General features: G+C 41.1%; 1 protein-coding gene across 1 annotated transcript in view; it reads left to right on the top strand.

Annotated features, from left to right (window-relative positions):
• The first annotated feature begins 15785 nt into the window (after positions 1 to 15785).
• The window catches only part of XKR6 (XK related 6), a 272791-nt gene continuing 262880 nt past the window's right edge, over positions 15786 to 25696 (top strand). The window contains exon 1 of the mRNA XM_027087876.1: positions 15786 to 17670. Coding sequence (XP_026943677.1) covers positions 16937 to 17670 — 734 coding nt within the window. The 5' untranslated portion in view covers positions 15786 to 16936. The remainder of the gene's footprint in view (positions 17671 to 25696) is intronic.

The raw sequence follows: 25696 nt of genomic DNA, 5'->3' as shown, positions 1-25696 counted from the left end.
CAGACATTTTCAAATGCACATGCCATGAAAGCTGGGTTCTTATTTCTATATCTCTAGAAAAAGAGCAGCTGTATTAACTCTCTTCTCCTTTGCGAAATGCTAGCTTTCACTTCATAAATCAGAACCTTAGGAGGTTGGATTAAACATTTGAAAAGTCAGTTGGGTTGCAATTTTAAGCACATTTAAGTAAGTTAAAAATATATTTTATTATTTCTTTCTGTAATAGTGAACACTAAAGATGGATGCTCTTATCAGTTGGGAAACCAGCCATGGGTATAAATGATAAATCTGTTTGTTCTGGACTTTTATGAGATTTTCCCTTCTCTTGGGAACCCAACCTTTCTGTGGTTTACCCTGTAATGTTCTTCCCTGACTTACTCTGCCCTTCTGCCCCAACCATGATTGATTGGCCCAGGAGAGGGCACCTGGAAGTAGAGCCAATGAGTCTGTTTTCTAGGATTTTTGGCCTCAAAACAAAAGAGGTCAATCACAGTTTCTCTACTGACACAAACTATAAGATGTGAAACTTGAGACTCACAGTGGACATATTTCCCACCACTTGGATAAATCTGGTAAAACAAATAGGGATGAAAGATCTTGGATGCCTCAGGCACCAGTTGCTACACCCTTTCCCAAGTGAACTTGTAATCCTCCAGTTAGCCATCCTTGGGGATCTGCTTTTCTCTATTCCCAAGATAAAGTATTTTGATTGTGGAGGTGGGAGAGGAAAAAAGGAGGAAGGGAGATCAAGTCTTCTCTCCTTTGAGAAAATCTTCTCTGGAGGTAGTTGATTTTATTTATTTATTGAATTTTATTTTATTTTTTTTATACAGCAGGTTCTTATTAGTCATCCATTTTATACATATTAGTGTATACATGTCAATCCCAATCTCCCAGTTCATCCTACCACCCCCACCCCCACCACTATCCCCCCTGGTAGTTGGTGTTAAATCAATCTACTCATGACAATGCAGCAATCACCACAGGTGATTATTTTAAAGTTTGCAGGCTAGAGTCTGCAATCAACTGTTTACTGAGTTGTCTGCCTCCTTTTCATCAACTAATTGACCCATACCTTTGATAATAAAATCATTTTGGGTGAGGATCAGAAGACAAAAAGTATGTGTTCACGTGTGTGTCCTAGGACATCTGGAGCACAGGTGCTTCATGATTAAAATGAAACGATAGTGAGTACTTACTATGTGCTTACGTGCATTGTTCTAAGAGTTTATATGTAGCAACTCATTTAATTCTTACAATATCCTACATCAAGGTAGTTGTTGTCTTCCCCATTGTATAGTTGAAGATACTGTGGCTGAGAGAGGCTAAGTAACTTGTCCAAGGTCACACAGGTAAAATGAGTGTAGCGTCAGTATTCAACTCAAGACAGCCTTGCTTCAGAGTCCTTGCTCTTACTGCCCATGGCACATGATTTTTTATGATAGGATGCAGGATACAGTGCTTCACAGGAGTGCTTTCAAGCCCCAAGGGATCACTGGACTCCTCTTGGGGAAGGAACGTTGTTTTAGACCTGCGGCCATTACCTGCCCATGGTGGGTCATGGGCTCAAGTATGTGTTTAATCATCATCATCTGGGGCTTGTTGGAACAACCTAAGCTGGAATCCGAAAGGCATTAGCCAACTCTGTTGTCAGAAATTCTGCATTTAGGGAGTTATTAGAAGCACAAGGATTTCCTTACGCATAGTAGCCATCTAATACACAATTGATGAATAAACAAATGAGCAACAACTAGTTATAAAGACTGTCTAAATGTATAACAGGGATCTAAAACTTAATGGCCCACTTCTGAGTGGTAGGATTACAGATGATTTTCACTCTATGTTTTCAGGTTTTTAACCAAGAACGTGTAAACAGACACGTTTACCTTTTTTTAAATCAGAAAAAAAGTATGTTTTAAAAGAGGAACATTCAGAGGCAATAATGATTGTGTTGGGTTTTGTTGCATCTTTGTGCTTTATACCCCAAGGTCCAGAAATATTTCATGTGTCCTCAGTGTAAAGTTTAATATAGGTCCTCAACAAGTACTTGTTGTCATGATATTTATTAATAATATATTCCATTTCTATAAGACCCTGTCATTCTTGATTGAAAAAAATCATACAGTTAGAAAATACTAAATGGAACTCTTAGAACACTGGAATTAGAAAAAGTACAAACGCTCACGGACACGTGTATTAATTATATGTAACTAAATAGTAGTTTGAAATCCTAATTTTTTCTACATTTTTTATATCTTTCAATTCAAGCACATCCTTCGTCACCTTAGGGAAAGGCAGAGGCAGGTAGGAAGTAGAAAGAGTCTATCAAATCTCCAGGCTTGTGTTTCAAAAAGTCTAATTCATTAAGGATGATAGAGTCTGAGGTAGAGAGGGCCTTCCCAAAACCAAAAAGAAAACATTCTCATTTGGATGACAGAATCGAGGACTGGAGTGTTGGAATAGCAGAGTCCTCTCTGTCATTACCCTGGTGAGGGGGCAGGGCAAGATGTGCTTGGGACATGGGACCATGGGCACCAAGGGATCGTAGCCTTAGGGACCCATCCTGATACCCCAACATGGCTTGAAAGCAGTTGGCCTGAATGTACCCAGCCCTTCTTGGCCCGAGATAAGGCTCTTACCTCTGCATGGAAGACTGGCTGATGGTCAGAAGGAGTTACCCCAGTCTAGGCTGTTATGGGCTAAGTTGTGTCCCACACCCACATTTATATGTAAACGTAACCCCCAGTACCTCAGAGTACGACTGTATTTGGAGAGAAGGTATTAAAGAGGTAATTAAGGTAAAACAAGGTCATAGTGGTGAGCCTTAATCCAATCCTACTGGTGTCCCTATACGAAGAGGAGATTAGGACACAGACATGCACAGAGGGAAAACTTGTGAAGACATGAAACACATGAAGACATGCATAGAGGGAAAACTTGTGAAACAACCATCTACAAGCCCAGGAGAGAGGTCCTCAGGAGAAGCCAACCCTCTTGACACTGTATTCTTGGACTTCTAGCCTCCAGAACTGTGAGACATAAATTTTTGTTGTTTAAGCCACACAGTCTGTGGCACCTTGTTATGACAGCCTGAGCAAACTAACACACACTGAGTCTACATGTGATCTCAGGACCTTATCACATCTCTGGGAGGACCACTCCAGGACGATCGAGGCAGAAAAGCTGCCAATCTTATAGGATTAGGGCTTGGAATAGAAACTCAATTGTTTAATGGAGAATAAAACCTTATTTCTTCCACACCAAAACTTGAGTTCTATGATTCAAACTTATTACTCACACTATTTTGTTTCATGTTGATTTTGCTGCATTATATTTGAGGGATCTGATTTTATTTCTACTATTTATTATTAATTCTTTTTTTTTTTTTTTTTTTTTTTTGCGGTACGCAGACCTCTCACTGTTGTGGCCTCTCCCGTTGCGGAGCACAGGCTCCGGACGCGCAGGCTCAGTGGCCATGGCTCATGGGCCCAGCCGCTCCGCGGCATGTGGGATCCTCCCGGACTGGGGCACAAACCCGTGTCCCCTGCATCGGCAGGCGGACTCTCAACCACTACGCCACTAGGGAAGCCCTATTATTCATTCTTTTTAATGTGTCTCTCTTAGAACTCATTATTTTATGACCCATTGTGAAGTTGTTCGAAATCATCTAGTACATTTCTCACTTTCTTTTTTTCCAGTAAGCTAGGTTATAGGAAAATTTGTGTGAATTGTTCCAAACTGTATATATATATATATATATATTCTCCATAGGAAATCTTCACAAAGAAATTCCACTATAGAGACAAGACTTGGGAGAAGGAATTGGAAACCAGATCCCCCAGTTTGCAGCTGATTCAGCTGATGGAAGGCAGAATAAACCACCAATAAATAGTGAGAACAATGGAAAAGGCTTGGAGACTTTTGTGATTTTATCAGCAGATGGCAAGTGTAATTTAATATAGACAAACTAATAATTAATTGGGGAGCAAGGAGGCCAGTCCAGTGATGTGCCTAGGCAGAAAATAATCCTCTAACACAGAGATCAAGAAAAGGATTTAGGGATTATTCTTGAAAAATCATTAAAACCCTCAGTCTAGTGCATAGTTCTGGGAACAAAAGCGAACACAGTGGTAGCAAAGAGAAAGCACAGAAACTGGAGGTGGCAACTGTTAGTTTGAAAAGGACTTTGATCTAGTCAGGAATCTCACCATGTTAGCCATTAGGATGCAAGGAGGTGACAGAAGAAGAATAAAAACTCAAGAATCAAATGTATTCACTTACATAAGAGGGACATGAACTCAAATACCTCCAAGGACCAAGCAGGTGAGTAAATGTGTGAGTTGTCATGGTAAGACTTCAGGGAAGGGTGGGGACTGGGTCAGAATGGAGGGTGCTTAAAGGCTTTTAGATTCACGTATGTGAGAACGCCTCCTCCCTAATCCGAAGGTCCCTGGAGGATAGGGCTGTGTCTTACTCAGTCTTGTATCCTGCACTGCATTAAGCATAGTACTTTGCCCCATGAAGATTGGTTGAATATGTTGCAATGAAGAAGCTGCTCTATGCCATACATAGCAGAAAATGCTGCTGACAATTGCTGCGTCTGTTCCTCTCTGGCTGCTGCGTCTGAAGTTGCGTGTCTAAAAGAGCTTGTGAGTGGGCCTGAAAGCCCACTCTGTGCCTGGCTCAGCCTCACAGCACCTGATTTGCATGCAGTGTGTAAATTATTTCTGTCTCTGTTATGTATAATACTGCATTTTCTCTCTTCTGTCAGCTCCTCCCATTTAGCTCGGCCTTCCTTCATCCCAGATTTTCCCCTTTCCTTTTTTTAGCAACATAAAAAGGAATTTCTCAGTTGGTTTTTCCTTTTCTGTCTTCTCATCCTGTTTTGTTTTGCTTTGTACTCTTTCCTTTTTCTCATTATACCTATGCTACAAAATATGGGAAACAAAAACCATCTCAATGAATTATGTCCTCAGGTTGTGTGATATTCTGGTTAGCAGAGTTTGTGTTTAACTACCTTTTTGAAAGGTAGTTGAAACTACCTTTGAAACACCCTTTCAAATGGCACAATCCTTTTACGGTAGGTAAGAGAAATAGGTTAACAATTAAGAAGTACATTAGGCTGATCTTAATGTTTATTTATATTTTTTGACATTCACTGATATATACAAAAAACCTACGACATATATATGTAAATTATAAAGCATAATAATAAATGAATAGCTATGAACCCACCTCTTAAGAACTAGAATGTTAAAAATACAGTTAAAGCTTTTGTATTTTACTTAGTGTTTCTTTGGTGCCTACCAGTCCTGCCTTGGGACCATTACTATGAGCATCAGTTACAAGTGTACCATACTCTGGATGCACAGCGTAATGCTTTTGTCAAAATATAAAATAAGGACTTGCCTGGCAGTCCAGTGGTTAAGACTCCATACGTCCAATGCAGGGGGCATGGGTTCAATCCCTGGTCAGGGAACTAAGATTCCACATGCTGTGAGCACAGCCAAAAAAAAAAAATGTATATACATATGTATATAATATATATATGCACACACACACACATATATATTATATATACATATGTATATAATATATATATGCACACACACATATATATTATATATACATATGTATATAATATATATATGCACACACACACATATATATTATATATACATATGTATATAATATATATATGCACACACACACACATATATATTATATATATAATATATATTTTTATATATGTGTATTTATATATATATATATATATATATATGAAATAAGAGTCTGAGTTGTTCCTTGCATCTGTCTCCTCTTCTCCTTCCAGATTCCATTGCTGAGGCCCAGCCTGGAGACATTCGTCTAGACCATGACACCAGCCCCTTTACTTCTCTCTCTTTCTCTGTCTTCACCCAGGGTTGAAACTGCAGCTGGATGATGGGGCAAGCCAATAGGGCAGTTGTGGATGGGGAGATTCAGTCTATTAGAGACACAAACATATTTGAACCAATTAGAAATATGGTGCCAATTAACTGAATTTTTATACAACTCTAAATAACCAGCGAAGTGTGAATTGATTCTATCTACCTGCTATATTAGTTTTCTATTGTTCTGTAACAAATTACTACAAACCGAGCAATTTAAAACAACACACAGTTACTCTCCCACAGTTTCTTGGGGCAGGAGGTCAGGCAGAGCTTGGCCGGCTCCTCTGCTCAGTTCTCACACGGCTGTGATCAAGGCGTTGGCTGGGCTGCATTCTCATCCGGAGGCTCAACCGGGGAAGGATCTGCTGCCTAGCTCAGGTTGCTGGCAGAATTTGTTTCCTTGTGGTTTTATCACTGAAGGCCCTAGCTTCTAGCTCTCCGTTAGTATGAGGCTGCTCTCCCATCCTAGAAGTCATCTTGCCACATCCAGCCCACCAGGGGAGTCTCCAGCTTCAGCCTGCTGAGATGGAGTCATATATAATGTAATGTAATCCAGAAGAGTGACATCATGTCACCTCTACCACATTCCATGGGTTAGAAGCAAGCCACAGTTCTTTCCACATTCAAAGGGATGGGATTGCACACAAGTGTGAACACCAGGAGACAAATCCTTGAAGGTCATCTTTTAGGGTCTGTCCACTACTTATGCCTAAGTAGACAGTGATTTGGAGTAGGAAAAAAAAATCCTAGTCAGCCATATATATATATATATTTTAAAGTCTCTTCCCAAAGATTATGTGTGATTATAATTAACTGAAAGTTGGCTTTCCACGGAAATTTTAAAACCAAAGAATGCATTGCATAGTGCTGACTGTTTGGAAGGAGTGACTTATTTTAGTATCTAAAATGTAAATCCTTTAATGTGCTCTCCCAAAAGTTCTTTAGTTTAGAAAGTCATAAAATAGAACTGATAAATGCAAGAGAACTATATACAGAAGGAACTTTTTTGCCAATTTTTTTTTTTTTTTTTTTTTTTTGCGGTACGTGGGCCCCTCACCGCCGCGGAGCACAGGCTCTGGACGCGCAGGCCCAGTGGCCATGGCCCACGGGCCCACGTGGGATCCTCCCCCGGACCGGGGTACGAACCCGCATCCCCTGCATCGGCAGGCGGACCCTCAACCACTGCACCACCAGGGAAGCCCCAATTTTGCCAATTTTTTAAAGGACAATTGATTCTGTTTGGGCTAGGAAAATTTAATCTGTTTATGAATATTATTTTTATCAAAAAGAATATTAGTTTCTTCCTGTCTGCACTAATAAAGGTTGAGCCAAAAAATACTGGTTTATAGAGATGCCAATTAATTCGTCAGCTTAGGATACCTGCATGTTGTCAGCTTTTGCTCTAACTTCTACACTTTCATCAAAGCTGTTGGTCTAAAACAAAAACTTAATTTTGTCATTTCTCTGAATCAAAGCCTCTGATGATTTTCCACTGCCCTATACAATCAACTTTAAAGTCTTAAACCTGACTTTTATGTATCTTCAAAAATGACTCCAGTCTACGCTTACCATCTTCCTCTTCTTTCACACTTCTACCTGCATCTGATGCTGTAGGCACACTGAAGAGTTCCGAGAGCACCAGAGCTCCTTCATGGTGCTGCCTCTGCATCTGTTACGTCCTCAACTTGGCATACGTCCATCCCCTTCTCTGGGAGTTCTAGAGATTTTGCTTTGTTCTACTAGATTCCTTGGGCAAAGTGCTTAATACTTAGTAAGTACTCAATACCTATTGCTTGAATAAATGAGTCTCAGACTATTCTTATGTAAAATGAGAGATTGGATGAAATGACGGTTCCTTATGGCTCTCTTTTTAAAATAATTACACGAACTTAGACAATGTAAGAGTACATATAAATAAATGAAAATTTGTGATTGAAATTCTAAATGCTACAGGATTTCAGAGGAAGGAGGTATCATTCTGTGTTGGAATAATCAAGGACTTTTTTTTTTGGTACGCGGGCCTCTCACTGTTGTGGCCTCTCCCGTTGCGGAGCAAAGGCTCCGGACGCACAGGCTCAGCAGCCATGGCTCACGGGCCCAGCCGCTCCGTGGCATGTGGGATCTTCCCGGACTGGGGCACGAACCCGTGTCCCCTGCATCGGCAGGCGGACTCTCAACCACTGCGCCACCAGGGAAGCCCTCAAGGACATTTTTTGCTGAAGAAGGTGGGATTTGAAACAGGTGTTGAAAGATGAGAGTGATTTTGAGCCATTGCTAGCATGATACCTTCTTCTTGTAAGCCTTCATTAAGTTTATTGATTTGAATTTTTGAATTGAATGATAGACAAAGGGGAGGTAAATAGACTTTGTGAATGAAAAACACAACGAGATCAGAAGCTCTAGTGCAGGAATGAGCCAGATATGTGTGGACCATGAGAAAATTTTCCTGATAAGGGTGTGTTCTGTTCAACAGTGAAGATCAATTTTGACTATGTAGGTTGGGAACAAGATTATGGAAGATCTGAAAACTAAGGGGTGCAGACTGAATTTTGTACTGTAGTAACTAGTGAGCTATCACATGTTTTCACAATAGCGTGATAGAATTTTACGTTTGTTAGCCTGGTGATGGTAAGCAGGCTGGGTGGGAAAACAAGAGAATAAAGTCATGGAGATGAGGTAGGAAGCCTCAACTTGGATAAAAGTCATTCCTTATATTTTCTACATCTCTTTATGATTTAGAAAGCATCCAATAAGCCTATAAGAGAACTTCTCACAACAAGCCTCAGAGGAAGGTAGGGCAGATATTAATAATCTTATCCTATATAGAACTGAGATTCAATCTGGATTTGTCCAAAGTCACAGAACTGGCCAATAGTGTTCCTGGAACTCAAACCTATTTTGTGCCTTTTTAATCTCTAAGACCAGTATTCCTGTCATTAAGAAAGAGAAATGAAAGAGGAGATATCAAAAACTGAAAATATACAACTTTATAAGGTATAATTCACATTATGTAGCAGTAAGTTGTGGCCTGAATATCAGGAAATGTAAGTCCTAATCCTTGAGTTAATGTGATCTAGTGTGACCTTAAATAAATGTCTTCTACGGCCAGCTTCCTCTTCCTCATCTGTAACATGAAGGGTGTTCACAAAATGCTCTTTAAATTCATTCTGGCTCAATGGTCTTGGAGTTTGTGAGTGAGTCATCAGCTAGGGGTCTGGATGACCAAGTGAGGCTGGTATCACGGCAGTATGAAAATTGGAGGACAGCATCAATTTGAGGGCCAGGAATGATGAAATCAGGTTTGCACAAGAGGAAAAAGTTAAAGGGAGTGGTTGGCAGAATAACAGTCCTCCAGATATGGCCACATCCTTATCCCTGGAATCTGTGAACATGTTACCTTACATGCAAGAGAAATTGCAGATGTAATTAAAATAAGTATTTTTTTGAGATAGGGAGGTTATCCTGGATTATCTCGGTGGAAAGAGGGAGGAAGGAGAGTCAGAGTTAGAAAAGAAGATTTAACGACAGACGCAGACGTGAAGTAATTGCTGGCTTTGAAGATGGAGGAGGGATATGAGCTGAGGAACGCAGGCAGCCTCTAGATCTAGAAGAAGCAAGGACATGGCCTCTCCCCTAGGACCTCCAGAAGGCCCACAGCCCTGCTGACACCTTGACACTCGCTGAGACCCCCTCTGGACTTTTTTTTTTTAACGATTTATTTATTATTTATTTAATTTATTTTTGGCTGTCTTGGGTCTTAGTTGCGGCACGTGGGATCTTTGTTGAGCCACGTGAGATATTTCCTTGCCGCGCGCGGGCTTCTCTCTAGTTGTGGCACACAGGCTCCAGGGCGCATGGGCTCTGTAGTTGTGGTGCGTGGGCTCTGTAGTTTGTGGCACACGGGCTCTAGTTGAGGCGCACGAGCTCAGTAGTTGTGGTGCGCGGGCTCAGTTGCCCCGCGGCATGTGGGATCTCAGTTCCCTGACCAGGGATCGAACCTGCGTCCCCTGCATTGCAAGGTGGATTCTTTACCACTGGACCACCAGGGAAGTCCCTCCCCAACCCCGGCTCCCGGACTTATGACCTCCAGAACTGTGAGGCAATAAATCTGTGCTGGTTTAAGCTACCAAGTTTGTGATAATTTCTTACAGCAGCCTCGGGAAACAAATCCAGGGAGTGTCTAGGGAGGGAGGACTAATATTCACTGCCACCTACTGTATCCCAGGCGTTGATATCACAATAAGCTTGTGGGGGAATCAGTGTGCTCACTGTTTTATCCATCAGGACAGTAAACCTGAGAGCGGAAGTAACTTGCCCAGGTGACACAGTAAGAGTGGGAATTCAGATTCCGGGCTGTGTAACTGACGGTTCCATCATCCAATTTCCGGTATGAAAGGCAAAGTCCACAAGAAACCTGCATGGTTGCTTAATCTCGCAGTGCTGGAAAACCAGAGGAAATATGGTAAAAAATCAGTGAACTAGGAGCTTGGGAATGGCGATGATCTAGCAACATTAAGATCTAGCAACATGAGGCAGGGATGGGCCAGCATCAACACTAACTCAGTGGCAGGTACATTTTACACTATTTCAATTAACCGTCACAAACCATGCTATGAGGTACATTTTATTCTCCCTGTTTTTACGTCTGAGGAACTTGCCCCAAATCCTTTAACTAATGACAGAGCTGGGATTTAAATACAAAGCTCACCTTTTTGACTAACAAAACAAAACAAAACAAAAAAACCCCAAAACTTTTATTTAAAAAAAAATGAGGGGCTTACCTGGTGGTGCAGTGGTTAAGAATCTGCCTGCCAATGCAGGGGACACGGGTTCGAGCCCTGGTCCAGGAAGACCCCACATGCTGCGGAGCTACTAAGCCCTTGCGCCACAAGTACTGAGCCTGTGCTCTAGAGCCCATGCTCCACAACTACTGAGCCCGTGTGCCTAGAGCCCGTGCTCCGCGTAAGAGAAGTCACTGCAATGAGAAGCCTGCGCACCGCAACGAAGAGCAGCCCCCGCTCGCCACAACTAGAGAAAGCCCACACGCAGCAATGAAGACCCAACGCAGCCAAAATTAAAATAAAATAATAAATTTAAAAAAAGGAAGAGCCAGAGAAAGGCATAATTTAATTATCACTTGAAAGTATATGACACACACACAACCCCCACGCCAAACTCACACAGAAGATTGTAATTGGCTTGAGGTCATGGATGTTTATATCATTATTTGCTCTCCAGGGTGCTTAAAACAGTCTTGAGTAGATTGTAGGCACCCAATGTACACTCACTAGATGGAATCTGTCAGCGGGATCGAGGGGATTCTGTATAAGGATGACTGAAAAGACTGAAACCCCGAAGTCTGGAAGGATGAAGGTTGAGATCTGATGGAACCCAAATATAGCAGAGTCCCCGCTCCCCCTTAAAGCTTTTCTCTGTGCCTCCATCCATCACTGATTTCCTCTTTCTCCTTCCTGATTTCTCCTGCCTGATTGCCCCAAGTGCTTGGGCACTTGATCACTCAGTTTTGCACTTCATTCTGCTGCACTGATAGCAACAGCGTCCCCTGCCTCCTGTATCAACCCAACTTTCTAGTCTCCCCATCCCTCTCTCTCATCCTTGCTCTCCAGCCTGATCGCTTGTCTATGCAAATCCTTGTCTCTGGACTGCCTGATGCCCTGACTAGAGCCGGTGGAATCCCTGCCTCACACCAACTTGTATCTAGATCCTCCTTGCCCATTCCTCCAACTTTTGGGGTTAATTCTCCCTTCCCCCACAATGCCTTCTTTAACTCTTCCAGCTCTTCTCCTCCACTTCCTCTAATCCTTATAGAAATATAAGAAAATTCAAGAAGGGTTTAAGTCAATTCACAGATGGCAGAGTTCTTAAGAGACAGAAACATTTACAAAATACTCCTCAGTGGAGCTGCTGTCCAAAAATACAGATGTGCCTACCCCTTCATTCCTACCTGTCTCTGCAACCCTGCATGTGTGTGCACACTCTGCATCCTTCAAAAATAAAACCCTGTGGAAAAAAAAAATAAAAAATAAAAAAAAATAAAACCCTCCCTCAAACAATTATTGCCTTTCTCCCATCCCTCCCATTTCTTCCTACCACTACCACCATCCTATAGGTATCACTGTAATTTTTTGGAAAAATACAAGCAAATAAGAATAGATAACCTTATCCCTTCCCCTTCCTTACAGAAAACATAGCAAGCTGTATTGTTTTGCACCTTACTCTTTTTGGAGAACAAAGTATACTGCAACTCTTTCTATATCACTAAAAAAGAAAAGTGTAAATTTACAATATCACTGCATGTATTCTGTAGTGTAGATATGCCACAGTCTAACTAATTTAACTAGTCTCCTTTTGGATTGACACTTCATTTTTTTTCTCTCCCATCTTTTTTCTTGCTATTATAAACAATGCTAAATGAATAATCTTGGCCACATGTAATTTCTGGCATGTGCATGTTTATCTGTAGGATAAATTCCCATAAGAGGGACTGCTGTCTCAGAGGGTGATTGCATTTGCAATTTTGATAGATAGTACCTAATTCCCTTCCATAGAGGTTGTACCATTTTGTAACACCAGCAGGAGTGTGTGAGAGGGCTTGTTAAAATTTCAGTTCTTAACATCAAATATAGAAATGGAGCTTCTCAGGATAATGGGTTCTCTGTGCTTACTCTGCAGTGCTCAAAGAAGTCCTATTTCTATTGAAGATAATTGGATACGAGGAATAGATTTGATAAGGATGACATCCACCTACTGGTTGTGAGGCTTTACCTAGGCTCAAAGTAGGAAAATCTTGTGAAGAATGTAGGAAGCCCCTTTGCAATGCTTTTGCTGGGGCAAATCCTCGTGTTGGAATTCAAGTGTCCTGTCTCTCAGATGTGTATCAGCATCTTACATAATAGGGTCCCTCCAGTGACTAAACCAGTGACACTGACTTCATTTCGAGGGGCCAATAGCTGTCTGGCCCAGGGCAAGGGTAGAGTAAGTGGTTTAGGCTTTAGAGTCTAATCCATGCCTACCCTACCTCCTAAGGGTGAGACTCTGGGTGTCATGAGACTGATTCAAGCCTGTTTTCTAGACCATTAGAATGGGGACACTAATGTTCATGCCTTTTTGGACTGTTGTAAGATTAAATGGAATAATGTTTGGGATAGTGACTAACACACAACAGTATTCGACACTACCTTTCCCTCTTTACCTTTCTGAAACTCACAGAGAATTGGGACAAAATCCCCAAAGTTCTCTCTAAACAGCCAAAATGTATGCCACAATTTCCATATATTAACTCTGTCTCACTTTGCTCATAGAAGAGGCTCTAAAAATCTATTTACTGTTATTTTACATGTTATTCCAGCATCTTTTGTAGTTTGGCTTCCCAGCCTATATCCGAGTGGAAATAACAGGAGGCAAAGCTGTTAACTGACTGATGAAAAGCAGAGCTTAAAAAAATTGTTATTTCGAAACAACAATAACAACAAAAGTGACCAGTAGGCCTGGGTGCCTCTTTAGCAGGCCCATAGGCAGAGTCTCTTAACATAAGGCTACCTTAAGGGCAAATCATCAAGAAAGGGTTAAGTGATGTGCTGGTAAGAAAGCAGACCAGTGGGCAATGCATTTCTTTTATTCCCTTCCCCACCCCCGGTTTACTAAAGAATTGAGATATCTCTGTAATATATCAATTGAGTTTTATGAAGATTTACATCATAAAATGTAAAGTAATGCAATGAAAGTCACTTCAAAGGGTAAATTTCAGTTACGTGAAAAATTAATTAATTCACTCATTTAACCAATATTTATAGAGTGCTCACTATGTGTTCAGGACTGTGCTAAATGCTGCACTGGCTTGGACATCTAATTGCCCCAGAATTCTAGGTTAAAAAAAAAAAGGACCATTCATAGCACAGTCCAAATTTATGTTAACCTTTCAATGAGTCTTCATGAGAGGTTTATTATCATTGATTTCAATTTTAGAAACTCCTGGGTTCTACAAAGTATCCCTTCCATAAAAGGCAGAATGGTAAAATTTTTGAAACAGCAAATGTAAAGTTGAAATCACTTGACAGTCTGTGAATCTTATATATGTACTTTAAACTTCAATTGTGATAAACCCTTTTGACTTAGCCTCATATGTCTGCGTTATATAGTGACTGTAATTTACTTAGCTAATTTCACTAGTAGATTATGTTCCTTCAGGGCACAGAGAAACAGAAAATCGTAAATATGTCATTGCTGCTTGCTTTTTTATCTCATTTCACAGGCTCACAGGCTCAAATAGAGAAAATGTATTTAAAAACAAACTAATTGCATCTATTTCCTAGAATTATTTGAAAATGCTTTCATTTATTAGAGATACCAAATCTACTGGATGATAGAATTTAAGTAACTATATGTTGGCATATGTGAACATAGCAATAACAATAATAGCAATAGTAATAATAATAATAGTTATTATTAATCCAGTGCTTACTACCTATCAGGCATTGTGTTGAGAGCTTTGAATAGACTATGATCTTTAATCTGTCCAACAACTTCTTTTTAAAATAAATTTATTTGTTTTATTTATTTATTTTTGGCTGCATTGGGTCTTCGTTGCTGCTAGCGGGATTTCTCTAGTTGCGGTGAGCAGGGGCTACTTTCTGTTGTGGTGGCAGGCTTCTCACTGTGGTGGCTTCTCTTGTTGTGGAGCATGGGCTCTAGGCACACAGGCTTCAGGAGTTGTGGCACACGGGCTCAGAAGTTGTGGCTCACAGGCTCCAGAGTGCGGGCTCAGTAGTCGTGGTGCACAGGCTTAGTTGCTCTGCGGCATGTGGGATCTTCCCGGACCAGGGCTCAAACCCGTGTCCCCTGCATTGGCAGGCAGATTCTTAACCACTGTGCCACCAGGGAAGCCCTGCCGAACAACTTTTCAAAGAAGCCACTGTTATATTCCCATTTATATAATGGAGGAAACTGGGATTTAAAGAGGTTAACTATCTTGTTCACTTTATTCATGTTTTAGTGGAACTGGGATCCAAACCTGGGCAGTCCTACTCTACACCTATGCCATCTTTTAAAGGTGTTATTAACTCAAATTCAGTAAAGAAAGAAGTAGTATCTCATCTAAATGCAGAGTAATCCTTACCTGCTGGCTATAAGTTTTACGCCCATAGGAACAAGGAGGCTTAAATTATAGTGTGAAGTAAAAGGATACCCTTATGTGACATGTTTCCAAAAGTAGATTTTGGATTATTTCTTCCCCCCCTCCCCCCTCAAATGGCAAAGGTAAAAATTCTCTTTGAGTACTTTCTGTAAACGTCTTTACAGGTTTTAGCTTGGCATAAATACCCATGAAACGTTGTGTACCAAAATGTGGAAGCCTCACCTTGCCCTGCCACCCCCAAAATTTAACTAGGAGCTATAGTGTTAAATATTATATATCTCAAAATAATGATACTGAAAATTTCAAAGGCATCTTTCTTCCCCGAAACCTCAATGCCATACAAATATTACCTAATTTGTCCTATTTGAAGGAAAATTATTGGCATGATTAGAAGGTTTTACTGAAGGAAGAAGTAGACAGAATCAGAAAAATGAGCACAAAAATCCAGAGAGGTCAATGAGAAAATTCAGGGTTAGAAAATTTTTTCTTTTAACTCCAAAATGTTCCATTCACCTGATCAGTAACAATTGTGACCATGTAGCTTTCTCTATCTGGCTTCAAATATACTTTCACTAGAAGATCATTGTAATTCAAATCCATTCAGTGCTGCTTCACTTTTGTAAACTGTTAGTTAAGTAGTGTACCCTGCACCTATTTTAATCATATAGCACATTGATAACATTTTCACTTATTTAAAGCCATGTTTACTGACAGATCCTTAGCACCAAAAAAATTCTGAAAGGCAATTTTCACACATCCAAAAGCTTGAAGAAGTAACTGACACAGCTTAAACCCTGGCTAGTTCTGAATTTTCCAAGTTAAGGTCACAGAATTGAAAAACTGCATACTTAAAAAAAAAGTTGGTAGAAATACATTTTAATCGTGAAGAAAATACACTCAAGGTCACAATATGCCAATTCAGTCTTCGCTGTAATTTTCAAGACCCAATCAGGCTGGTTATCACTGGATTTTTGCCTGCACTTTTCTTAAGGGAATGGTGAAAACTTTATTGCAAAAGATGGTAAAGTTATCAGTGACAAGAAAATCAGGGGGTCAACAGAGGTAAAAGAGGAGGGAGTTGTCTAAATAGAAGTGAGAATCAGTGTGTATGGGAATCTAAACTGACTTATACAATTTCTAAAGACCCTCAAAATAAGAAAAGGAGACAAATTTAAAAGAAAAAAATCAAAAAAGGAAAAGGAACAGCCAAAGAGGTGAGAGACAGCCATTTTGATGGGGGGGGCGTCTAACTACACAATGAGGTCATCCTATCTCCCGGAAGTGACACGTAATCACCTGCTTTGCACTAGCTCCGCCCCTTCCCTCACAGGTCCCGCCCCTCCGCCAGCAACCGGGAGGGTGTTAGGGGGCGTTTCTCCAGGAGGAAAGCTGTGAGCTGCGACGCTGAGGAAGGGGACCCCAAAACGTCTGGCACTGCCCCCTCCAGGGATCACTTTGGACCGCCTCACTCGGCCCAGCGGGATTCAGAAACGCCGAGGGGTCAACCTGATGGGTTTCGGGGTCAACGGAAGAGGGGAAGGGGAACCCTGGCGGGGTGAACCCCCCGGTCCCCCGCCCAGCAGCTGAGGCACAGGAGGGCGGCCATCTTGGCCGGGAGGGTAGGGCTGGGGAGCTGCGGGCGCCGTGCGATTGGGGGGCTCGCCCGGAAGTGACGCCAACTACCCGGAAGCGGAGGGGGTTCCCTGGCCCACTCCCCCCTCGTTCGTTTGCTCCCCCGCTTCCTCCCCGCCCCCCTTCCTCTCCATTCGTTCCCCCCCCCTTCCCTGCCCTCCCCCCCCCCCCACCCGTCCCTCCCCCCCCAACCTCCGGAGCTGGGAAGAGAGTCAAGATGGCGGCGAAATCCGATGGCGGTGGCGTGGGGGTGGGCTTCGCCCAGCTGCACAACCTGGACGAGGCGGTGGGCAGCGGCGGCGAGGAGGACGGGGAGCCCGGGGGAGGCGGCTGCGGCGGCGGCGGCGACGGCAGCGAGCCCGGCGAGAGCAGCTCGCTGCACATCTGCCACTGCTGCAACACTTCCTCGTGCTACTGGGGCTGCCGCTCCGCCTGCCTGCGCTCCCTCCTGGGCAAGAAGCCGCGCCGCAGCGCCGCCGCCGCCGACGGGGGGGACCAGCCGCTGCAGCCGCCCGGGGCCGCCGGCCGCCATCCCCCGACGCCCTCGGCCGAGCGGCCGCAGCCGCCTCAGGTGGAGCGGCCGTGGCTCGACTGCCTGTGGATCGTGCTGGCGCTGCTAGTCTTCTTCGGGGACGTGGGCACCGACCTGTGGCTTGCCCTCGACTACTACCGCAAGGGGGACTACGTCTACTTCGGGCTGACCCTCTCCTTCGTGCTGGTGCCGTCCCTGTTGGTGCAGAGCCTGAGCTTCCGCTGGTTCGTGCAGGACTACACGGGCGGCGGGCTGGGCGCCGTGGAGGGGCTCAGCAGCCGGGGCCCCCCCATGATGGGGGCCGTCTACGGCCATGGCGCGGGGGTCCCGGCCACGCCGGGGGCGCAGCGCCTCTGCCGCCTCTCCGTGTGGATCTGGCTGTCGGTCATCCACCTGCTGCAGATGGGGCAGGTGTGGAGGTAAGAGCACTGCGGGGGTGGGGGCGGGGGCGGGGGCCTGGCCAGCTGGCCCTGCAGAGGGCCCCGCGGGCGAGGCCGGAGCCCTCCGGAGTGCGCTCCGCCCTCGAGGGGCCCCGCAGGTGGGCCCCTCGGACAGGCCTGGCACGGGGTCTTGAAGGAGGGCTTTGCCACGCACTTCCCCTGGCGTCTCAAAAAGACCATCGTGCGGTCTGGATCCCTGGCCACGCCTTTTGGCCCGGGGAGGCCCAAGTCCCGCTGTATGTCTTCATCCCTGGTTCGCACTTAGCGGAGACCCTGCCTCATCCTCCCTCTCCTCTGTCTCTGTAGATCTCTATATTCTCGTGGTCCCTTGCCCCTGTATCCCAAGGTAACCAGGCGCTAGCGCTTTTTATCTGCACCCTAGCTCGCCTCCTGGGGGAACCTTCCTTCTTCCAGCCGGTTTGCACTCGGTTTTGTGCCCCGGTGAGACACCTTCCCCTCTTTCCCCGTCTTCTCTCCGCAGTGGCCTGTGTGGGGCTCTGTGCAACTCCCCTGGCTGCCTCCTTTCAGTGCTCCGTTATTCCACGCCCCCTTCCCCCTTCCTGCGACCCCCATCCCCTGGAAAGGACTCCAAAGCGCTGCTCTCCTTGAAGGAAAAATGACTTTTTTTGCTGGATTAGACGTGCCCTTTTCTTAGTGACAGGTAAAATTGTATAATATGTGATAGGTGTAAGCGTTTGTTTTTAACTCTCAACCTCCGAAAATCACTTAGCCACCTGGACATCTCTTCTGGTGGAACGTTGTTGTTGGTAGCCAGGCCAGTGCGCAGGTGATTTATGTTTACACAAGCCCCAAGCTTAGCCCTGGGGCTCTTTCCCTTCTTGTAAATTTCCCATGTGCCAGGTGAATCCCTCAAAAACCACTTGCAGATTTTTTTTTTTAAATAGCTTAACTTGCTAAACTAAGGAAATGATTTCATTAAAACGTTGGTAAATCTGTGCCCTCCAACTTAAATCAGCTTGAGTGTATTCTGCAAACAGTGAGTTGTGGGTGAGAGCGTTCGCAAGAAAAAAAAAATCTTACTGAAGAGAAATTATACAGAGCTCCTCAGGTACGTTGCTTCTGTGAGAAGACATTTTGCCTACACTGCTCAGGCACCTATTCCTAGTAGGAGATATTAGGTGCTCAGAATTTCAGTTTACTGGTATGTACTCAGGTTAACTGAAATGAAGTTCAGTGTGTTTTGAATTGTTTGTCTAGGTCTCTGTTCAGAATTTTAAATAAAAACATTTCAGAAAGCATGGGGAGGAATTAAGTCGAATCACGAAAGAACAAGAACTTTGTCCTGCAGAATTTACGTGCAAATTCAGGATAGGGGACATGTGAGTGGTTCTTGATTTTTCTGGTCCCTGCAGGGTAGTTTACTGGTGTTCCTAGATTGAACCAAGCAACTTTTTTTCCTAGCTCTGTTTGTCTGAAGATAATTTATTTCCTGCTGATAGGTTTGTAAGAAGAGAAGGAATAAAATAGAAACAAAGATTATTGATTAACTTTTAGCGATTATGAGCCTAATATGGGGTCAAGGAAAATTTTGACATATGTTTTGAATTTGAAATCTAAATCTAAAAACTCCCCAGTCCATACTGAATCAAAGATAGTGTGTTTAACATAGGGGATACCTTTTTTGGTTTCTTGCAGGTTGGTAAGATGCAAAGGTATGAAGGGGAGAGGGACAAAAAGTATGGGGAGAGATTTTGAAATAGTAGTAAAATTGAACAGCATCTAATTAATAAGTAGGCTTGTACCGAAAGTCACCTATCTCTCCATGTTAGGCGTGGAGATATGGGCAATCAAAACCTTGGTGTCAGGTTAAAATTCCTGAGAGAATTGTTTCTAATGTAATCCATCATAGATATTTATTAGCAGTAAGCTTTTGGGACATACTGAAATTGGAGTTCTGTTTCACAGATTTTTTAGGCAGAGTAATCCCCCACTATTGACCTAAACCTTAATTGTATTTGGTAAAGTAGTAGAAGTCCCGGTTGTGGACAAACTGAAAAGTATATTTTAAATATGAATTTAGCTTTTATAATTGTTTAAAACAGGGTTGTGTATTATTTTTCCAGATTTTTATTGAACTTTCAGAGTCTGTAGTGGTAAATATATATATATATTTTTTTTTTTTTTGAAAAGATGCCTGTGATATTACTATGTCTAAAGTTTTTGGTCCTTTTTCAAGATTAGAATATATGTCTAAATATTTTATGAAGTTAAGGTATTAAAAGGCATGCTAATTCATCTAAGTTATTTATTCCAACGTACTATACTTGAAAAGAAATATTTACTGAGGAAGGATTTTATTTTTTTTCAGTAAGCTTGTTTACTTGAAATACTCCAGGAGCAGAGTCTGCTCATTAATACCTGCTAGGCATGTGGCTTGCATGGAAATCATTCATAAGTAAAAGCTTTGGAGAAAGGTATTTATTCTTTTCTAGTTTTAATCTCTTGGCAAACTTGTCAGTGTGTATAAACATACATCATCTCAGTTTTTTCTGCAGGTCTTTTGGGGTTACAGTTTGTTCCCTTAATCATATTTGCTACTTAAATTTTATTTCATGTGGTCATGTGACATAAAGGTTAGGGTCTAAGAATTTGATTTGGGCCACATTTCTAAGAAAAGATATTGGTGAAGTATGTTGTCAAAACTGATTGCATTAAACCATGAAGCGTGTCTCTTCATATGCTTTTTTTTTAATGTAAAATTATTTGACTCGCGTGAACAAAAGCACAGTGCTTATTTAAGAAAAATTAGTTTCTCTTGACATTAAAGTGGTAAATTTCTATGCATGTTGCCTTTGCTATCAAGATGGAAAATACTTGACATCTCTTTCACCAAATGACTTCACAGAATGTAAGAAAATATTTTTGGCTGGGCCAGAGTTGGAGCGTGGAAGAATAGTTGCCTGTAGGATGATTTGGTTTCATGAACCTTGTTTTGCAGAGCACTACTGTGTGATTAAGGTCTGTTTAATGGATGCTTTACCTTCCCTAATTAATTACTTAACGTGGAACTTACCGTCTACCTTTATGTGCTCTGTTTTTCAGGTGCTTTTCCCAGGGATAGCGGGTCTGTGAGTCACTCATACCAGGAATAGGGGTCTCACCAGGCTTCAGTTTAGTACAATGTGTTGTTATTAGAAAGTGAGATCATTTCCTTGGAGGGTTAGAGCTTAGAAACAGGTTTGCATATTGCATTTTTGTGTGTAAATTTTTTCCTTCAGTGTATCGGCTTTTCTTTGCTTCTGTGCTACTTTTAGGGGGTGCTTAGTGTTGGCTTGGCAGTTCACTGCAGTCAAGAAGCAAGTTCTTTGACTAAAATTTCATGTAATGTCATGATGTTGTAGCCGAATCATTAATCTCCCTCTTTATGTATTTATTTTTATGGGTATGTTTTAAAGACTTAAAACTTTTAATTAAGATTAAAGCCTGAATTTTATCTGCCATTTTTAAAGTGAATGTCAGCTGTTCTTTATCTTGGGAGATGAGGTGATGGAGAAGGTTGCCTTCAAGTGAGAAGGAAGGAAGCGGTGTTTCACCTGCCGTAATGGGGTCATCAGTCTGTAAACAATCTAAAGCTTTGTTGTAGCATTTTTTCCATTTCAAGACTTTGATGTAATATAGGGATACAACTCTCTAATCAGCAGCAAATGTTGCTGGGCTGGTGAAGATGCTTTTTTAACTTATCTCCCCCTACCCTCCCTCAGTGTAGGGATACTTGGAAAATTATGGGGCTTTGTTCTTACTGAATATTTTAGAATAGCGGTTCTTAACTCTGGCTGAGAATAGAACCTACTACAGCTTAAAAAATGCCTGAGCATTGCTGGACTTGCTGAGGAAGAATCCCAGGGCGGGACCCAAGCAGTCTTAGTTTTAGAAGCTCCACAGGTGATCAGATGGGCAGCCAGGCTTGAGAAGCACTTTTAGAATTGGGTTTCAGGCTTATTCCATTTCGAGATTGTTATTGGGTTTATGTTCTTAATAAATAGGATGGAACAGTCGGGAATGGAATGCTTTGGTATTGTGAAGCTTGGTTCCTGGACAACACCATAACAAAACAACTTTACCTTGGAAACATGAGTGTCTAAATACAGTACTTGGGGCTGTCTCAAGTGTATGCACTTATAGTACTCAGTGTTTTTTTCTTTGAGCCTAAGTATGGATCTTATTCTAAAAGGATTCCTAGATTCAAAGCATTCTTCAATAAATGTAGCTCACTTATCTGACTTTTATGTGATTCAAATAGCAGGTTTATGATTGTGTTGCATGTACAAGGGAAATTAATTTTGAAATGATTCTCTTAAGTAGGCTTGAGGTAAACAACGCGATTACGAGAGGTGTTGGACTAAGTGATCTGTAATGTCCCTCTAGCTCTAAGATGTTGTGATTTAGGAATGGAAATGTTACCTTTCAAATAAGAAAATTCACTCGTGGGGCCAGAATACCAGCCCTAGTCACGATAAAAGATTGTATATGTGTATTTGTGTGTGTGTGTCCGTGTGTGTAGGAGACTTTATATAGTATCGGCTTATTACTGGATGAGAATCTCTATATTGTAAAAATCTTTTTTTTTTTTTCCCATTTTGGTCCATATGTTTAATGGAATTCTGCTTCAAAAGAAACTCAGTGGGATTTTTTTGAGGGGAAACTTGAGGAAAATTGATTGGAGAAAAGTAATGTGTTTGAGTAGTCAAAAAAACCTTTCAAAATTCAAAAGAAAAGTGTTGAGAAAAATGTTCCTCTGTCAAGAAGTGAATGTGCTGTAGTGTCAGTAATTAGATCAATGTGCCACTGGCAGAGGAATTAAGCAAATAGGTGTTGAAGCAGAGTAAAGAGAGAAATTGACAGGTTTGTGGGAATTTAGTAGGTAGTAAAGGTGGCATTCCTAATCAGTGAAGGAAAAAAAGATTATCAAATGATATTGAGGCAATTGACTACGCAATTGGGGGAAAAATAGCTCTCTACCTTACATAAACAAAAATTCTAAAAGAATTAAAAGTGTAAACATGAAATATTAAATTGTAAAAGCACTAGAAGAAAATGTAGGATAATAATTTTATAATCGTGAAATGGGCAAGATGCTTTGACACCATCAAGGAGAAAAGGGATAAATTCAACAACATAAAGTCTCATCTAGTTACTCCCTTCCTCCTCCCCCTACCTGAAAAATCGTGGAAATGCGTGATGAGTTGTGAGGGTAGAAGAGTTATATTTAGACAACAAGCTACTTACCTAAAGGAGAGCGAGTATGAAGAAAGCATCTCTGAAGATTATTTCTCATTTTTGAGTGAACAGAAACAGTAAAAACTTGACATCTATGGTGAATTTTCAAGGGAAGGTGATGAAAAAATGGCACACTTTGAGTAAAATTGCAAACAGTGCTGAAGGATAGTATTTCCAGAATGATCTAGAAACAAAACACCAAATTTGTATTGCAGAAGGCTAGCATTCCGGAAACCTAGTAGGCACATGCCAGAAATCATGAACAGTTCATTTCTGCCTTTTAACATCATTTGCTTTGCTTTTACAAACTTTATCCCTAAAGCCAATTAGTTAGCAGTATGTAATGGATAAATTCTGGAGAGTTGGCAAGATTAGGTGGGATGCAAAAAGAAATAAACTGTCTCAATTGTTGCTATTTTCATCATGGGTTGGTTTGATTTACAGTATGCTTTCTGCAAACAAGATTGTGGTTAAAACTTTACTCCTTGTGATACTCTGTTTACCTAGTTCCCAGTCAGAAATTGTGAATTTCAAAGAATTAATTTTTTTTAAATCATGAAAATATAGCCTTGTTTAAAAAGTTCACTGACTTTTGTTTTTTGCCGAAAGACAATCCACTATTTACCACTACTGGAGATACTCAAACAAAACAAAACAAAACAAAACAAAAACGAAGAAAAACACCACAGGGCACAGCAATAGTGTAAAGGGAACATTGGAGTTAAGAAATCAGGTTTATCATTCTGCAAGTTCAAAAAAATCTCTGGCCTCCATTTCCTCATATTTATCAAATAAGGAGTTAAACTAATTGATCTTTCAGGTCCCTCAATTTTAGAAAGTCTATTATGCTATAGGTATTAGCACTCCGAAGTTTTAAACAAGGAATTTCAGACTCTAGTTTGAACAATTAAAATATTTAAAAATGTGGATTTCTTAGGAACTGCTTTGAAGTCCTATCATGTATTATTTTGACTTATTAATTTAAAAAATTTTCATCACTTGTAATCACTTTGCTACCTATAGAGGCATTATGTACATATTGCTAGCTAATGTCAAAATTTATAGCAGATAAGACTTTCTGAAAAACTTGGTATCCTGGTTTATTAGCTACTTTTGGGCACTTGCAATTTCAGCTAAAATTACGTTAAGGTGTCCTTTTATAATCCTATGTTTAAAATTTTTTACTGTCAGGTTAAGCTAAAGCAATGCATATATCTAACATATATTTTGGAGGTTTTTCTGAGTCGTTTACCTAGATTAATTTCTAATTGGGGAGGAACCTCAAAATCTCCTACTGCAATTTATCGTTTGATATGTATTCTCTAACTTTGAAAAGTTAATGTTTGTAAAATTTTTTTTTTTAATGATAGCTTTTCTGTCAGTTGTGAGCTGTTTTAGGAAATGATTCTAAGTGAGTTTTTTTTGTGTTTTGTATTTTATTAGATTAAGGTATAGGTACTTTTTTGGTTTAAGTTGAATTTGGGGAAAAAACGTGATTTGCTTGAAGGATTCAGTGAATATTACTATGACAAGAACACATTTGTACATAAAATTCAGCTTTAGGTTTTTTTCTGTATGTCTAACGTAGGTGGATCTTGGTATATTGCATTACTGTATTTTAATATACTTTAAAACAAATGACAGTATCCTAAGGTATTTTGTATATTGCTAACAAAAAGGGTCTTTACGAGTATATTGCTTTTATCCTGAAATATCAAACAAGTGGTTTTAAAAATAACTTTTGTATGCAATATTTTGGTCTTTTTTCTTTTTAATTGTGAGAAAGCTATTTCTGTTTTATATTGGTCATTAATATACAGAGCATGGATTATATGTCCATCAAATCATTTCTAGGAAGAAATTTGAATATTCAGTTCACAGAAAGGTAAACATATCAGTTTTCTTCACAGCATCCTGGGAAGGGAGGAAGAGTTGATAGTTATTGTTTACCCTGGCCAGATGTTCTCAAAGAATCATAGGTACATGAAGTAGAAAGTTTCTCTTTGACCATTATGTCCGCTTTTTCATTCTGTCTTAAACATACTGTACACATGAAGAAAGACGGCAGAGGTGAGGAAGACACCAAATTCATGGCTTGGAAAGCCTGGTGATAAAATAGAGCCGGCAGGAAATTAGGAACCCAGGCCCTTCCAGACAGCAGACACTTTCTGCTTTCTCTCTTTGGCTGTGTTTCTTAGAGTGGTCAGAGAACCTCTTGTATTAGGATAGGCCTGGGGCTTGTTAGAATGCAGATTTGTGGGTCTACTATGGGCTTAAAGAATCAGAACCTCAGGGAGTTGGACCAGGGAATGTGTATTTTTGCTCTCTTTATTATGGAAACTTTTAAGCACACAGGGAAATAGAGGAGTATATTGAACACCCAGTACCAACTACTTGGATTCTGTAATTAACATAGATAGCTTTATGTGTGTTTAACATGTATCATGAGGTTGCACCTCTCCATACTTTGCCTCAAATACTAAATAATTAGACTAATTCTACATAGCTATAATACTATTATCCCATCTTAGAAAATTAATGGTAATCCCATAATTATTCCATAATTGAAGAAAATCATCTAATAGTTGTTTCACGTTCAGATTTGCTCATTTGTCGCCAACAATGTCTTTTATAGGTTTTCTCCCTCCCAACACGGCTTAATCAAAATTGCTTAATCAGCATTGCTTTTATGTTTCTTTAATGCTAGAACAATTCTTAAATTTTTCTTTTCTTCATGATGTTAACTTTTGCAGAGTCTGGGCCACTT

The sequence above is a fragment of the Aethalodelphis obliquidens genome, unplaced genomic scaffold, assembly GCF_003676395.1.
Source record: "Aethalodelphis obliquidens isolate GAN/ISIS:26980383/991018 unplaced genomic scaffold, ASM367639v1 scaffold61, whole genome shotgun sequence".
Taxonomy (NCBI): Eukaryota; Metazoa; Chordata; class Mammalia; order Artiodactyla; family Delphinidae; genus Aethalodelphis; species Aethalodelphis obliquidens.
This window is presented reverse-complemented; position numbering and strand designations above follow the sequence as displayed.